Here is an 18,738-nt window from a genome sequence, read left to right on the forward strand (position 1 = left end):
AATTCAAAGCTGCATCAACAAAATTCAGCCACATTTATTCAAGAGGATCATGGAAAATTTCGACGAAAGAATGCGCATGTGCCAGAAAAGCCGCGGAGGACATTTGTCCTATGTGTTATTTCATACATAACCTTGTCCTGTGTAGTTTACGATTCAATAAACATATAACAATCTAAAGGAAAAAAATGTTTTAAAATTTTTTAAAATTATTTATTTAATTCAAATCTTGCGTTAACATGTTGTTCTATCGTGTAACGTTCCATTTTTACTAATCCTAAATTATCATCTGTCAGATGGTTTTTTTAATAGGGTTCTCAACACTTTACTGAACAAATGGTGGCAAATTCAAACTTTGCGTTAATTTTGTGATACCTTTTAGCTATACGAATTAATTTCTCACCTATGCAATAAATAAATTAAACGCATTTTTTTAAATTTACAATTAAAAAGTTGATTTTGACGAATACGAATATTGTATTCACATGAAAAAGAATCGAGATTTTTATCGCATACCAAACGATTTTCCAACTTTTGGTTTGATAAGCAAGTCATTTTAACACATTTGTAGCACATATTTTGCAAAATCAAGAGCTTGAGAAGTAAGAATTTCACTTTTTTTTATAGCATTGTAATCATATTTACCCAAATCTCATTGACTTGCAGAATAAATAATCATTTTCGATTATTCGATTAAAGACCAATTTTTTTTCGACTCAGGAAAAATTTAGAAAGTGTGTCGCACACCTTAGACTCCCACGTCACGTCCCAAACCACGACAAAACAAACAAATCTGGAAGTGTCGGGGCTACTAAAGAATTACTTATTTTAAATATTTGATGACCAGGCTTGGCACATCATTTCACTCCATCTAAAATTATTAGTTACGGATCTAATGAAAAGTATTCAGTTAAAGAATCTTATTAAAACCTATAAGAATATGAATCACACATGTGAAATTTTATGGAGCTATTTAATATCCTTTGTAATGTCTCCCTTTCATGTTCCCTACACGTGGTTAAAGGCACCCAGACCAGGACCTCCCGTTTTCCCTCACATAGTTAAGTGCATCAGGGCCTCCAGATGTAGATCCTTTTCACTAGGAGAGTCATTATGACTGATCAATTGTTACTCTATCCAGGTGTAAGAAACCAGATGTGGATCCTGTCGATTCTAATGGATCCGTTATGTCTTCAAGGGAGAAGAACGTCGAAAGATATCGACGCCGACCAGATACTAATCCTTTTTTTCCCCTTTATGAAGAGACTCCGCAATTACCAAGAACCGATCGATCACCAGCAACCACTGAAATTAAATTTTAAACCCATGTGCACTTCAGCCAGGATGAGCTGCATATTGCTTGTAATTTACATGAGCTCAAGAGTCGGTCGGCCACAAAGAAGGTTTCTTAACAGACATTCCTTCGGTCGGGTTTTAACCAATGAAGAAAAGTAGATGAGCAGCTATTGGGTGATAAGGAACTCAAGTTCATCAATGAGAAACAGGGGGTAGCCAGCTGATCAAAATAAAAGGATTTTTTTTTTTTTTCCCCAGAGAGGAAAGAGAAGGAATTTCGAAGGCAGAGCTCGGAAAAACAATATGGAGCACGGAAAAGTTATTCCTGACTATTTGAGAAGTTCTGTGAATAGCCTGTTAGTGGTGACTTATTCTCCGATTTGTTTGAGAAACTATTTCGTGACTAAATTGTCATTCGATTTTTGTAAATAATATTAACCAAGATGAGAAAAAGTTATTCTTTGTAAATATATAGGGCTATAAACAAAAGAAAGATTTTGTTACATTATCCTCTTTTTTGATCAGTCTTGACAAGATATTATGCCTTGGGACAATCAATAAATCTTTCAAGGTTTCAAGTTTTGAGTAAAAAAATCTTTCAGACTAAATTTTTAATTTAAGATGTAATAGATTCAAAATTCACTGGAATTTTTAAAAGCATTGGCCCAGTAAAATTTTGGAACAAAGATATTAGTCATAATTTATTAATTCATTTGATTTGAGATTTTATTTCAAAAAATTAAATGGAACAATTTTTCATTAAAAACCGGATACTATATAATATTATACAATATTGAAAATTCTAGACTGAACAATGTTGAACAGTTTCGTGAAAGCCATACTGTAAATTCCAAATTGCACAATGTTTAAAAATATTGTGTAAACTATATTGTGAATTATACATTTATCAACACTGATCATGTGACTGTAAATTCTATATTTAGCAACAGCTTATTATTTATTTTACATTTTTCCTGAAGTGATGAGATTAGATAAAACACGACTAAACTACAAATTTGATTTTTGGATACCATTAACTGCATGCCAGGCATTAATAATAATAATAATAAAAACTCACAAATGTATGAACTAGGTCTAAAAATGCTAACAGTAAAAGAGAAAGGAAAAAAAAAATTCTAAATGATAAACAAAGGATTTATTTTAGATATTTAACAATAAAAAAACAAAATAATTAGAATTAAAAATCCTCAATAATATAAAAAATATATATAATTTCAAAATAAGTAAATTATTTTAATAAACATTATATTATACTTAAATTATAAGAACGGTGCAATAAAATTACAAATTATACAGTAATATTTATATCTAAGTAGTCCAAAGTTTTTAAAACAGCTTTTAAAAGAATCTTTCCATACTTAACAATAAAAAAGCTTCAAAGCAGATTAAGAATTATTCCTCTATGATGACTAGGAAATATTTAATTAAGGATAACTAATAGGTATTATTCTTAGTTCAGTAGATAGATGATCTAAAATCAGTTTAAATTACAGACATTCTTACTTTTCAAATCATGTAAATTCGAAATTCCTGAACTAAAGAAAATTCAAACCAGCAACGAATTCAAAATAAAAAGTTCAAATTTGACAAGTTCCATGCACATTATGGGATTCGCAGAACCACATAACAAAGATCATCTTATTCAGAAAATTTTTATTCGTTCATATTTCTGTACTACACAAATACATATTTTTATAATAAACTGATCCTTTCCTACAGTTGTTAAACAGAACATAAGATGAGTAGATAAATCTTAGAAATTTATGTGTAGATAAACCAGGCAGCACCAAATTTAGCATCTTCTACTGGATAGTCTGGTGGTAGTGAAGGTCTGTCATCTGTGTACTCTTTGCGGGGCAAAGGCGGTCCAGGGTGAGGACGGTTTGTCTTGTGAGTCCGAATCTCAGTAAAATATCCCATATATGGTCTTTCAATGTTAAGTTTCTCTAGCATACATTTGTCTAACACAGCTTGAGTCTTTCTGCAACTATGAAAAAAAAAGTATATTTTATATTCTTATACAAAACTGACAAAAAAAAACAAAAAAACCTGCATTTAGCAGGGGGGGGGGACTTTACAAAAGGCTCTCCTTCTTTTACTCTTTTTTTTTTTTGTTAGTCATATAATTACAGCCAGTGTACTGAATGCAAAACTACCTCATACTTCAGACACATCCATGTTCTAGAATAGAGGCAAGGGTGTAGCTGTAAGGATGACAATGAACATGTATAATATAGGATAAGATTGCATTGAGGAGTGAATTTAATCAAAATTTTATTGAAGTAAGGCCAATTCAAATTAAAACATGTAATTCTGTATACATGAAACAATTTTTAAAAATTTTAAAAATGAATAATTAAGTCCATTTTATTACAAATGGTGAAAAACCAATCAGCTACATCTATGACTGTGAAGTCTAGGCATAATAAAATTATGTATTACATGAGTTAGATCATTAGAGAGCAGTTAGATCTCTTATAAATTCTAATCATAAAGTGTATCACAGCAATTAAAGAGAAGATGATCAAAAATTAATTAGAAAATTGGAGAATTTTACAGATTTTGTAACGAAAGGTGTCTCATTAACAATAGAGTACCTTTAAGAGAGCATGTTAACAATAGAGTACCTTTAATATTCATTTGGTAAATAAGAATTTCCCTAATATGTTTAGGGCATAAACAAAATGAAACTGTTTTCTCTTTTCAATATGGTGCTCTGATGCTAAGAAAAAAAAAGCTTTTTCAACATATTTCAGTGATAAATAAAGGCCAAAGTGTGACTTTCATGCTGAACAAATCTAAACCAACTAGATTTTCAGTGGGACTACTTAAAACAATAAGCATATAACATCCTTCCAGTAACTTCACAGAACATTTAACAGAATACAACAGATAAATAAGAGCATGTTACACTCAATCTGCTGTAAAATGTTCAATATAGATTTAATTGAAAATTCAGAAGTATGTTGTAGATGGTGGAAACATGGATATAGATAGAATCAAGATCCTCTACAATTCCAAACGAAAATTACAATTCATAGTTTTAGGTTTGATGCATTATTTCAAAATATGTTGTATTTAATTATATCTTATTCCAAAATTATGGAAATTCAAACTAAGCTTAACTGAAATATATGCAATATAAGCCTTAATGCCTTTAGTGTTTATTTGAATCAATAACATTTCTATAAACTTTGATACAATAAAGATAAAATATTAAAATTGGAAAGATGGAGGTTTTCTTCAGCCTATTAGTTTTTTTTTCTTCTTTTTTTTTTCCAAATTATTTGAAAATTTAAAGTAAGAGTGAATTATACACTGACAGGAAATGAAATGCTGGATAGAAGTATTTATATTAGGTATAAAGCTAGTTTTTTTTTTTTTTTTCCATAGAATAATCTTTATAATTCATCAAGACAAAAACATTTCCTCAATATTTTATTTCAATATTCTTATTATACTAAAACCACACTTGACCATTTTGACTTGCTATAATACTTTTACAATATAAATGACCCATTTTGGGCTCAATTTATGCCAATGCAATTCATATATAGAGTTTCTTCCCGTTGATCTTTCATTTGAATATAAAATTTGATAGAATTAGCAATTTTGATATCAAGACCTAATTTCATTTCGACTAGCTAGTTCCAATTTTTTCATTAATGCTTACACATGAATTCACATACTTTAATTTCTGTGCTATTACACTCACAAATTATTTCATCACATAATAAATTGTGGAGATAAAACCAGATACCACATTTCACTCTTCCAATGTATTGCATTTTTAAGTTATATTCACAAGAATGTGTTAGATAGATCGAGTTCCAACCAATGGATTTTGTTCAAAATTTGCGAGCTATCTGCAAAGACATTTTCCAAACTTCATCTTTCTAAATTATCGCAATTTTGAATAATCATTTTCAAAGACAGACAAGTAAAAATTATTATTTTTGTGACAAAAGGATGAATTATTAGATGATTATAATTCTTCATATTTGCATATTTCATATACAAAAGAGCCATATTATGTATAAAAATAAAACTAATGCTTTAAAAATAGACAAAGAAAGACATCAAACAGTCTTCATAGTCTAATATAACAAACTTTTTTTAACTATTAAAACAATCAGCACTGAATAATTTTTCATACAGAAACTAATGTATTTTATCAAAATACAAGATCTTTAAAAGAAACAATTGTTTAAAAATATGTTCTGTTGAATAGAAAGCATTGCTGCACCTACTGTTAAACAGGAACACACACACACACACACACACACACACACACACACACACACACACACACACATATATATATATATATAATATTATTTGTTGTGAAGCATGATGCAGTTCGAAGACAATGAAGATACTTTTAATTTTGTGACGTCGTTTTATTTCATTATGAAGAAGCAAGCATATGTACAAGCGACGAGCACACAGAACGGCACAGAAAGGAATGAGGGAAGAGCTCTCGGACATTTTATCCCTGGTCTTATATAACCTATGATTTTGATAGGGAAAACATTTCTTCACAGTGCTAATGTATTATGAGATTTCGATAGGGATTTTCATTACAGGCGCGGAGAAGGTAGGGGAAACAAAGGCAGATTTTAAAAAAGAATTTGCTTGATCAGCGGTATGTTATCTCTTCACGCGTAGTGTGGGAAAGTTAGATTTTAGCTGATTCAACAATTTAACAAAGCTTCTCTTGAATTAATTAAGTAGAGACAGTGGAATTGGATCACGAAATAAGAGAATATTTTAGAATGAAGTTACTATGGGCTAAATTAAGATGAAGTTATTATGAAAATTAATTAAATTGAAATTAGAGTTAAAATATCATTACATATATATATATGTGTGTGTTGTAATATAATATTAATTAAAAATAAAATGTTATATTTTCAGTCATACTTTTAACATTAAGAATTAAAACTGAAGAGAAGGCAGGAAAAATCTATGTTGATAACATAGTTCGAAATCAAATGTTTCTTAGCAAGATTATATAGACTGCAATTGTGTTACATATATGCAACTTTCCGACTGGCAGTTGTTTGCTATTTTTATTCATTTTTTTACAATAACAATTATTTTTCATAAAAAAAAAAAAAAAATCTTCAGTAAAGATGATAAACTCAAGACATTATGCTAATAGGAATTGAAAAGAATAAAAATTAGGACACTGGCAATGTAAATTTGGTATTCACTGAAAGATTCTTTTCAAAATAATTTTTACGATTTATTATTATCGACAAAGTATGATATGCAAAATGGAATAATAAAGCATGAATGACATGTCAGAAATTTTAGGTGTATATTGATATAATATGTATTATTTAAAAAAATATAAATTTTAAGGTTTTTTTTTTGTTAAATTACTTAAACTTCAAAACTTACTATTGAACTTGCATTGACGGACTGTTCCATTCAAGACAATCAGCATAGCGTTCAAATTCAGCTCTGCAATGCTGCTTTACTTTCTGAAAAAATTCTATTCCACAAGCAGTGACATCTTTTCCTTCTTTCAGGCATCTTCGAGGATCATTCTCTTCTTTGCGACACAGCATAAATTCCTAAATAAAAATGTATTAAGCTCATTTATTACCACTATATGTTTATGAATTGTAGTTGTTTGAATTTTACAATATTTGCTTGCATTCTTAAATATTAGTGGTTTTCAAATAGCTTTAATGTAATTATAAAAAAACCTATGGAAAAAAGCCCAGTGGTACCTGGGGCAGGTATTATTATTTCCCTTAAGCTATATCTTTTAAAAAGTGACATAAAGTAACTAATACTTTGCCCCAGTGGTGCCTGCTGCACTTACACCCTTTTGTGGTAATTGGTAGCCAGACTATAGAAAATAACGGATATTTTGGATAGAGTTATCTAATTGTACTAGAAAAATGTATACAGCAATAAAAAAATATATTTTATCGAAAAATAATTTAGATTTATAATTTATTTGCATTTAAAATTTGATTTTAGACAGATTTGAAACTATAAACTCACTTTAAAAATAAGTCAATATTATAAAAACCCTAACAATCCTAACCTTAGGTTGTTAGAAACTAAAATAATATACTTACTTTACACTGTTCATCACAGTATTTTCCAAAGTGAATCGCACCAGCTTTTAAAGTCGGTGTTGATACGTTTAATTCTTGAACTTTTAGTTCTTCTGCTGATGGAAGATAAAAGTCTTCTGTAAAGGGCATGATTATTCTTGCTGCAAAGAATAGAAAAATTAATTTAATATGAGGAATAAAATTTATTATAAATAAATAAAAAGAAATGCCGATTAAAAATGCAATAACCTTCACAAAACCCAAGAACAGAAGACCAAAACACACATCTAAAGCAAAATACGAGTTTGCTTATTTGATTGGTTTTGGTTTAGCTCTTCACTTCAATGAGTGACGTATGACTTTTTCAATTGCTGTCGTTATCAACAAACTGATGAACATTTTACTAATCTTATCACATTCGCATATAATGTTTCGGTTAATATATTTTTAGACTTTCCATTTAAACTGGTTTCAGGACAATGATTTATATAAAGGTGGCCCTTGAGGGTTGTAAAGAGGGCAAACAAAAAAGGCTACGCACCACGGACCTTTGTTTTATTTCCGAATATACGTAAATATGAATATTTTTGGGAATTTTAGCCCACTAATTTATATAAATACAGTACTTTGGTCTCACTACAAGATTGAAAAAAAAAAAACTTAAGGGAAAAAAAGTACTTGAGATCTAGTATAGTCAAGAAGACTTTACTAGATCTAGATACTAGATCTTTACTAGATTTTAGATATTTTATCTATCCATCTTTAATTAGACTGAACAAAAAAAAAAAAAAAAATCTAAATTATAACATTAATAAATTACTATAAAACATATAAGAAAATTAAACAAAAATCATATATTCTAATAATTTGCACATCAAGTTGTATTTTACATAGCTTATATAGCCATCCTTTTTATTTTTTAGCGAAGAATACTTTTGCTATTGACACATGGAAGGTATAAAAATAGTTTAATTATTTATCATTTTCATGTACATCTTAAATCACACCTTTTTGTGCATTTTAATAAAGTGCTAAATGCAATACATTATTATTTTACTATACGAACTTCGTATCAAGTTTTGCAAACCAATGTAGCAACAAACTCCTCTTTTGTTTGTGCCAATCCTGGATTTAAGGGATTCAAATTAGTTAAAACATTATTTAAATTTTTCTAACTAATCTGGTTTTGATTCAAGAATTTCGATTTGTTGATTAATATGATAAGAGGGAAATGTTAACTGCAGACTATTTGCAATCCAAATTGCAGACCAATTACAATTTCTCTCTTATATATATATATATATATATATATGTAATGATATTTTAAACTTTAATTTCAACTTAATTAATTTCCAAGATTTTATCTTAATTTAGCCCATAGTAACTTCATTCTAAAAATATTCTCTTATTTCGTGATCCAATTCCACTTTCTCTACTTAATTAATTCAAGAGAAGCCTTATAAAATTGCTTAGTCAGCTAAACGCCGATACTTTTCACACGCTCACGCTCGGCGTGAAGGGGTAAAAATGTCCAGTAAGCACATTCTTTCTTAGAAGATCCCTGTGTTTTTCTTACATGTGATTAACATGCGTCAGAAATCCCTATCAGAATCTTATTAATATATTGGTACTGTGAAGAAATATTTTCCCTATCAAAATCTAAGGTTATATAAGGCGAGGGATAATTTATTTAAGCCCTTCTTCCCCACTTTGGCTTTTTGTACTGCGCTGCGGCGGACGTCTTGTCCGCGTCTCTGCTTGTAAATAATTATGCTTTCCCAATGGATATTAAAAAGAATTTAAAATTTTTAAAAGTCTCTTCACTGTTTTCAAACTGCATTCTGCTCCACAACAAATAATATTACATATTAAAAAAGCCGACAGGATTCCGAGAAATATTACACACACACACACGAAAAATATTACACACACACACACACACACACACACACACACACACACACACACACACACACACACACACACACACACACACACACACACACACACACACACACACACACACACACACACACACACACACATATATATATCAACCTAATTCGAAATATTTTCTTTTTCATATATTTAATGAAATATATTGAAGTGATTATATTCTTATTAGTAATATAAGAAGATTATTTATGAAAGAATTAGATTGAAAAGTGTTTTTCCTTAAATAAGAATTAGAATCAGTGCTGCATAAGTTCAACTTCGCATAATGTTGTGATAACATGCCATAGTATTTACAATAGAGATTTAATGGTAATAAACATAAATTAAATGCAAATTCATCAATATAATTGCTTGCATGGCATTTAATACATTATTTATATTTTAATAGAGAAAAATCACATAAATAATTTAATATTCTATGAAGGAATTATTGTTCAATTAAAATTACCGTTGTTGCTTTTATATACTAATGAGAGGTAAAAATCTATAAAAGTAGCGCAAATACATATTGAACCTTTAAATTTTTACGATATGAATACGGATGCAGGTACGGCAGTTCGATTCTGGAGGGCGTACAAAACATGCAAGAACGAAAATGGTCGAATATAAAAAATATCTGTAGCTACCTCAAGAAAATGATTGCTAGATGTAAGTCACGCTTTCCCCCTTTGAATATTATTGACTCTCCTTAAAGAAAAACGGACAAGTGAATTGTGACAGCTCAAGATGAATGCAAATCATTCAAAAATTAATTCAATTTTAGCGCTTGCTTCTACAATCTTTGTTATTGTTTAAAGCGCTGAAACGAAAGACATTCACTGCATTTTCCTCTCGGTATATTATTATCATGGATTAATTAAACTCGCTTATTATTTATTAAAGGTATAAGTCACTGCTTCCCGAAGAATTTCTGTTCAGTTTTCTTTAAAAGTGAAAAAAATTTTAAATTAAAAATTTTTTTAAACCCATTGATTTAGAAAACTCGTATTATAGCAGGATTTCTAAAACTATGCATGTAAAGTTGTAGTAATAAGGGGACCTTACAATTTTTCGAATAGTATAATTTTTACACAAAAGATTTAAATGAATTCAAAATGGTACCTTTTTTAAAAATATTTTTTCTAATATTTATTATTTCGATATGTTTTTTCCCCTATCTTCTTAAAGCGATATTTATGGCTGTAGTCACACTAGCTATATTCTAGTTACATCTCTAAATTAACTAGTTTTAGTTTGCTATTTTTAGATATTATGTTAGATATATTTCAGTTCAATAGATAGATATTTTGATATTTCATGTGACCAGAAATCAAGAAAGACCCAGTGACCACAGAATTAAAAAAAAAAAAAAAAAAAAAAATCCGTGTGACATTAAAAATGTCACACAAATTTTCATGAACTGTCAGAAACATGAAATAAGGGAAAATATAATCACGCATATCGAAAACTGGCTGCAACAAAACAACCTTAATTGTCACATTAATTCTACTAATAATAAATCTTAATGTTATATACACTCATGTCCAAAATTAAGGTCACAAACATGAAATCTGAAACATGAAAACTGAAACATGAAATGAAAAACTATTCACTGTGTTGCCACGAAATTTGGCACAGAGGTACACTACAATGGAAGAAAGAACATAGATACATAACAGCGTGGAAAAGATTTTAATTGGGAATTAAGAAACAGGGTATATCAAAAAGTGTCACATTATGAATCAGAGATAAAGGGAGAATAATCCACATTTATCGCACAAAATCCACATTTATCTCGGGAAAAGCCTGTCTAATTTGGAATGTGACCATCGTGCACTGCTATACAGGCTTCACAACGAGCTTTCATACTGTTTATGAGGGTGCCAATAAATGCTTGGGGCAACAAAGCCCATTCTTCCAAAAGCGCGGCTTTTAACTCTTGGAGGGTATTAGGTGGGGGGGGTTACGCTGTGCAATGGCTCTTCCGAGAACATCGCAAACATGTTCAATAGAATTGAGATACGCAGACCTCGAGGGCTAGTCCATACGTCGAATATCTTCTTCCTCAAGAAAATCATCAACGATCTGGGCTCTGTGTGGACGCGTGTTATCGTCCATAAACATGAAGTCTGGGCCAAAAGCACCCCGAAACAACCTCACATAGGCTTCAAGGATTTCATTCCTATAGTGATGTTCATTGACAGTACCCGCATCGAAGACGTGTAATAGTGTACGACTGACCAACATTATGCCATCCCAGACAAGGATTCCTCTGCCACGAAATCTGTCGATTTCTTTTACGTAGGAGGGATGTATCGAGCTCCTCGCTTTCTCCAGTTGAAGATTCGACGAGTGTCATTCTGTATGGTAAATCTCGACTCATCACTGAAAAGAACGCGCCCCCATTCTTGCTGTGCCGAAGACTGATGTGTTCGGCACCACAACAACCGGGCTTTTCTGTTGGATGCAGTCAAAGGGACGCACTCAACTGGTCGCTGGGCATAAAGGGCCCTCTCTGCAAGACGTCTGTATACTGTTTGTCTGGAAATTCTTTTTCCAGACGCAGCAGCAAGGACACGAGCAAGTTGAGGAGCCGTTGTCAGCCTATGCTGTCGTGCGCTTAATGCCAAATAGCGATCCTTTGCAGGCTTCGTTGCTCTGTTACGGCCTTGGCTGGCCTTCCTGGTTACAGTACCACTTGTTTGGAATTGATTCCACAACCTGGATACCACTTTCGGTGCTACTTGTGACCATCGAGCCACCTCCGCTTGAGACTGCTCAGCTTCAAGCCTGCCAACGGCTCTCCATCTCAAGGAATCGTCTAAACGATTATGAGAACTCATTCTCATCGGAAACAGGTTAAATTTTTTGTTTTAATGCAATATTCACAAAATTACAGGCAAAAATCCCAGATGCCTAAACGGTCTAGTTTCAGTAGTTCCTCAAAAACTAATGCTAAACAACATTTTTTCCCACAACAAAGGTTAATATCGTGTTACCAGTCCTTCACAATATATAAAATATAATTTGTTTAAATTTTACTGGTAGCCATTTAGAATTATTTTGAAAAACCTTTTTGTGACCTTAATTTTGGACATGAGTGTATTATTACTTACCTTTTAAATTATTACTGATCTTTTTACTTACCTCTAAAATTGAATTTTGATTTATGCACACACTCAAGAGCTCGAGCATACATACACTATTATTAATATTATTATCGGAGATTACACATTGTTATCATACATACACCTTATTATTAGTGAAAACTGTAATGCAAATAAATGAAACTTAAAAGAAAAATAATTCTCAGTTAGGTTGCAGATAATAAGCATTGAGAGTGATATTTTAAAATTATTAGATTTATTCTAATTTCTGTACTTATTATTATGCTAATTATTTTATTATAATCATTCTCTTTTGTTCGCTCATCAGTTCTCTCCTTGACATATCACTTGACGGTCACTGATATCAACTACAGTTAATGAGTTCACACGGACAGTGCAGGGCTCAGCCATAAGAGGGCATCAAATTATCTGCATAGGAGAAGCAAAAAAGTATGTATTATTTCTAAGTCTGCATTAGTTCAGCGTCCTTCGGCTCTCGAATAGATTTCTTTTACATTTTTATGATCTTCTGGTATTTCTTTTAATAGCGAACTCCAATGACATTTCGTCTCTCATCGTTTTTCTACTAATTAATGACGAATTTTTCCTTACAGATCTTCACATACTGATTGCTGCTTGACCCATCTATGGTTGACACTGCTATCTAATTGTACCGAACCATCAAATTAGCTAATCTTTTCTTCACTTTAAATATGAGATGGTAAAGAAGGGTTAATCTCATACGATAGATGGTGCGAGTCGTGACAGTGAATATGTTAAATTAATCGTTTATTTCAAACAAAGATGATGAGTTCACCTGGGCAGTTCAAACCTCAGGTATCCGGAAGTATGAGGGTGGATCTAATTAGATAAGCTTCTTATGTAGGTAGTTTATTTCAAACAAAGTTGATGAGTTCATTTTTGCAATTCATACATCTGGAAGTGAGGGGGGATAGGATTCTGCACAAGCTATAGTAAATATGGAATCGAACATCATATTAGACGCTTGTTCTATAGAGTGTCGTTTTCAGACTCCAATTGGATAACCTCATCTTATTTATATATTTTCCCTTTCCTTTGCGAGTTTTCTCTGGAACGTTTTTTAATGTATTTGGTCTATCCTTGCAGTATTATGAATTTTTCTTTGTCCAGAGGGATTCGTGTCTCTCAGATCCTAAAGTGATTTCATATTTTTTCAGACCTACAGTGGCAGTCAAAAGTATTCGTACACTTAAATTACTAACTTCAAAAGTGGATAAAAATTGAAATTGCGCAAAAATTAATAGAAATTTTCAAAAAATCTTAATGTCTTTCAAGTTCTTGCATGAATGATTTGAATTTTTAAGAGGAAATTTTTAGATTTGGTCATAAAGAGCTTCTCGATAGAGTGAGAATTTGAATCTCACCACTAAACCTCGTGCTTCAAAAGTATTCGTGCATCCACATTTCAAGTTGTAAAATAATAAAATTAAGACAATTTGTGGGCCAAATATCGTTTGTGGGAATATATTTGGCGAGATGTTATGTTATTCTTACTTTTACCGCGTTATCTGTTTCATTCTTATGTTTACTAGCTTTAAAACTCGCATTTTTTGTTGTTAATCATACAGCTTTAAATTGAGATGGCTCGGAAGGGAAAAGAAACTTCTCTTGCTGAATGAAAACTGATAATGAAACTACATAATAACTGTAACTCTTTAAGAAAGATATCGCTATTGGAAGACCACGATCTACAGTGCAGAGTGTTATAGATTGACATTGCCAACGCAATACTGTTTAAAATATTCCACGAAGTGGACGCCCAAAAATATTCAGCAGTAAGCACAGACGTTTACTCGTAAGATTGATTAAGAAAAATCCAAAATTGAGTGCCCCGGCAGTAAAAGCAGAACTCCTCAAACAGGGAATTTCGATCTCGGTAAATACTATACGCCGTACTTTTAACGAATCAGGATTCCATGGTCGAGTATCTCGAAAAAAGTTTTGTGTGTTCGGAAGTTAATAGAAAGAAACGTATGTTTTTCGCCAAACAACATGTTAATAAAAATCCTGATTTCTGGAACAGGGTTATATTCTCGGATGAGAGCAAGTTTAACGTGTTTGGATCTGATGGCAGACAAATAGTGTGGCGTAAAAAGAATGCAGAGCTACAACCAAAAAATTTGAGTGCGACAGTAAAGCATGGCGGTGGTAACATTCTTGTTTAGGGGTGTATGAGCGCACATGGAGTGGGTAAATTGCACATCATTGATGAAATTATGGATCACGAAAAGTACATTGACATTCTAAAAAGTAATTTGAATTCTAGCGCTTCACAAATGAGTCTTCAAACTAACTACATATTTCAACAAGACAACGACCCTAAGAGTACAGCTCATAATGCTAAGCTCTGGGTATTTATAACACTTCCGAAAGACTCAACACACCTCCACAATCACCAGACATGAATCCTATTGAACATTTGTGGACTATTTTAGACGACAAAATCAAAAATCGACAAGTAAAAAATAAAAATCAGCTGAAAACCGCCATATTGGAAGAATGGGCACCAATTACACCAGATATCACAAAGAAGTTAGTAGATTCAATGCCAAGTCGAATGAAAGCAATAATTAAGGCGAAGGGATATCCTTCTAAGTATTAAAATGTGATAAATTATATAATTTTAGGGACATTTCTTAAGTGTACGAATATTTTTGACACAAAAGTTTTAATAATTAATTTCTATTTTTTATATTTTTTTTCTGTAATAGTTTTACAAGAAAACTTTTTTTGATGAAATTGCTCAAAAATAAAGGATGCAAGGCCTGGTATCTGTGTTTAATGTCGTAGTATAATAAATAAAATACTATGAAGCGATGACCACTTCAAAATACGGTGTACGAATACTTTCGACTGCTACTGTAAACATAATTATATCTAAAAAAATTATATCATTTTTACGATTATACAAGTAGCTTTAATTTTGATTTGATTTTAATTTTTATGCACGCCATAGAAATTTATAAAAGATTGTCCAGTTTCAAAAAATGATTTCGGGTTGGTGAATACTAAGGATTGGGAAACTGGGTACAGAATTATCTAGATAATTCTGAATTTCTAAAGTATATATTTTATGTTCGCAAGTCTTTAAGCCATCACTACTGAATTAATGTATTTTAAGGAAATGCATAGCTATAGCATGATAGAACCTTTAAAATGGTTGAGTTTTTGAAGGCCTTACCTACGATGCTGTAATTATTAAGTGACACTGTTATTGTTATTATCCTACACTACAAAAATAAAAATTGGGCCCTCACTTTCAAAATGTACACAGAAAACTGATATTGTATACTGCATATATTTACAAGAAGCTCTATAACTCTCTAAGTTTTTTGTACAAGAAGCTCTATGATATTGCTGCGGTACGGCATTGTAAGGTTACTGCTACTGTAGAGATTTAAAATATTTTATTTTTATAGTGAGGTCTTTTAGAGAAGAACGGGAAAGAAGAAAGTGAGAAAATATAAAAGAAAAAAAAAGACTAAAAAAAAAAAAAGAGAATCCCAATTATACTTGAAATTAAGTACTGAAATTTAAAAAGGAGCATTATCAAAATAATGAGAAACAAAGTGTTTATATTCCTCTAATTCGAAGCTACAGGGACTGAGAACGTCAACATTCAAAATGAAAGCAATATTAAAAGCATTTTGAGAATTTCTAAGCTTAAACTTCTCCAAATCTAAAAAAAAACAAAAACAAAAACGATTTCTAAAATTATGCCTGTTTATCAATCAGTTTGTGAACTCGATGTCTCGAAAACTCATGAATTAATATGCGATCAAAAAGAATCCAGAATGTTTAATTTAATATTCATCTGTAATATATTTGATCGCTAAATTTTTATCAAACATTTTTATGATTTCAATAAACATCTGGCAGCATTCAGGAATTTATTTTATTTTATCGTCTGAAAATAGATATATTTTTAATGAGATACGAATTTAATTAATACAAACTTTGTCAATTTTCCAAAAAGGTGAACCTAATTCAGATTGCAATAAAATCTACTTGCCTAAAGCAATTACTGCTACAAAGTTATCTGAAATGTTACAAAAGCCTTCATAGATTGCTATTTGTCAAACACAGAATGTTTGAGAATAAGATGGCGAAAGAAGGTACAGAATACTTCATAGATAAATCCCGACCATCCACTTATTAACATTTGTATGCCAATCAAATCAGAGAATTGCTATTAGTGATCGTCATTAAACAATTAGAAGCATCATTAAGCTAGGTCCTATATGAAAATCGATGAAAATAACAGAAAATATGGAGGAATAATTTAAGGGCTTGACAAATCGATAATGGGGCTATTATTATTTGTGAAGTTTTGACCAAAAATTATCAAATACAATTCCAAAAGCCCTATAATCACTTGATATAGCACCATGTGATTTTTACTTTTTCTACGGTTGAAATTATTTCTTAGTGATTATCATTTGAGCCTATTAAAAGCAAATTCGTTACGAACTTTAAAGGGGTTTCACAAAAATGATTTTAATGCATATTTTGATGATTAAAAAAACCGTTGGCTAAAATTCATTCCAATTGTGAAAGAATTATTTCGAAGGATATGGAATACATTTTTACCAATAGATAGATACCTTTTTTTCCATCGTTACAAATATTTTTTTAGTCGCAAATGTAAATTAAATACGCGAACTTCACATGACAATTGACAGGATTTTTAAATTAATTTGCTCCAAATTTCACGTCTGTGGAAGTTTTTATATCTGATTGTTATATGCTGCTAATACAACTTAGAAATACAATGAGTTAGGTGTCTAAAAGAATTAGGTAATCTATTTCAAAATTTGTATAGAATTGTATAGAATTCGACAACGGTTTGATACTGTGTTGATTTATATTATCTCAAAAATATAGTAAATTGAATAAATTTATGCGAATATAATCTTTTTTAAAATTCCAGCAGTGTATCAAATTATGAATTCAGTTGGTAAATGTGAAATCATCTACAATCCATTGTCGATTCTTTTAATTATATGACAAAAATATAAACATAAAACTTATAGTATTGTGTACGGATACTCGGTGTGGAATTTAGGAATTTTGTGGCCCTAGAGATAGCACATGATGAAGTCTCACATTTTCATCTGTTGGTTAATTCCATTTCACTTTTCAACGAATTTTTAACTGAATCAATATATTAAAGATTTATTATAATTTAATTTTTTTTGTTTCACTAACTTTGTAAGAATTTTTAAATTTTATTTAGTTTTTATTGCAATATAAATGCATGATGAAGCAATTGACTAAAATACAATCTTTTTGAAGTGTTAAATATAATTACAAATTAATGATTTTCTTATTTACAAGTCAAAGCATTAAACTATTAAAATTGGTTATTAGGAAATACGCTTCAATTCAAACTCAAACATTCAAATTCAATTAATTCAATTCAATTCAATTCAAACATTAACATTCAAATTTATCATTTAACAGGATCCACGAAATGGAATATAACATTATTAGTCATAATAATACTTTATTAAATAAATCAACATATTACTAATTAATTTAAATTTATGATTTTAATAATTTAATGTGAATATACATTGTGGTCTTATTACTTTTTAATTTATTAATTTGTATTTCGTATAAATTTATAAATTTGAAAACTTAGGGATAATAATTTTCTTTAATCGACCCTCCAGTGGCAATCTTTTGGTCAAGCGATTTTAATTTATTCAGTAAGAAATATGCCACTGAATCTACCAGAAAACCTAAAATCTTGAGCTGTTTAAATTGTTTGAATTGACATTTCCATTAAAATTATATTTTTCGCCAATAATAATGCAAGGCGACTGATGCCAATCTGTAAATGGAGAAAGTACAAAATAGAGACGAAAAGTAATTAAGCTATAATTCTATCATTTAAATTCTATATTTTTGTACAATAAACAATTCTCAATTATTTTGTGAGTTACAGAATATAATTGAAAGAACTTTTTTCCAGAAAATGCTTTTTCTACTTTTACTTAAACATGAGCAAAATCAAAGTAATATTCAATTCAGATTTATTGACAAAATTTTGTTTCTTCTAATTGAATTTATTGGAATATACTAAATAAATGCGTTACTTTTCACGAACTCTCTGGTAATTACCATTTAAATTAAATTGCATGAAAAACGAGAATCTGTAGCATTTAAATTGTCGGTTCAAATGAATTGGCGTGATTTTCATTTATATTGTAAAATGGAAAATCCGTTCGTATAGTCAAAATTCATTCACTTTTTGAGTA

General features: G+C 30.5%; 1 protein-coding gene across 1 annotated transcript; it reads right to left on the bottom strand.

Moving 5' to 3' along the window:
* Positions 1–2,949: 2,949 nt before the first annotated feature.
* Positions 2,950–7,749, bottom strand: LOC129960062 (NADH dehydrogenase [ubiquinone] 1 alpha subcomplex subunit 8-like). The gene is made up of 4 exons (XM_056073124.1): positions 7,641–7,749; positions 7,413–7,552; positions 6,721–6,896; positions 2,950–3,301 (listed from the first exon to the last, which is right to left on the bottom strand). Exons 2-4 carry the CDS (start codon positions 7,539–7,541, stop codon positions 3,076–3,078), a joined length of 531 nt encoding a protein of 176 aa, XP_055929099.1. The 5' UTR covers positions 7,542–7,552; positions 7,641–7,749; the 3' UTR covers positions 2,950–3,075.
* Between the last annotated feature and the right edge of the window lie 10,989 nt (positions 7,750–18,738).

The sequence above is a fragment of the Argiope bruennichi genome, chromosome 2 (assembly GCF_947563725.1).
Source record: "Argiope bruennichi chromosome 2, qqArgBrue1.1, whole genome shotgun sequence".
NCBI classification, from domain to species: domain Eukaryota; kingdom Metazoa; phylum Arthropoda; class Arachnida; order Araneae; family Araneidae; genus Argiope; species Argiope bruennichi.

Coding starts and splice junctions, on each gene's coding strand:
- LOC129960062 (XM_056073124.1), bottom strand. CDS start 7,541: ATGCCCTTTACAGAAGACTTTTATCTTCCATCAGCAGAAGAACTAAAA. Junction 6,897..7,412: donor ACTGTGATGAACAGTGTAAA/GTAAGTATATTA, acceptor ATTTTTATTTAG/GAATTTATGCTGTGTCGCAA. Junction 3,302..6,720: donor CCGTCAATGCAAGTTCAATA/GTAAGTTTTGAA, acceptor TTTTTTTCATAG/TTGCAGAAAGACTCAAGCTG.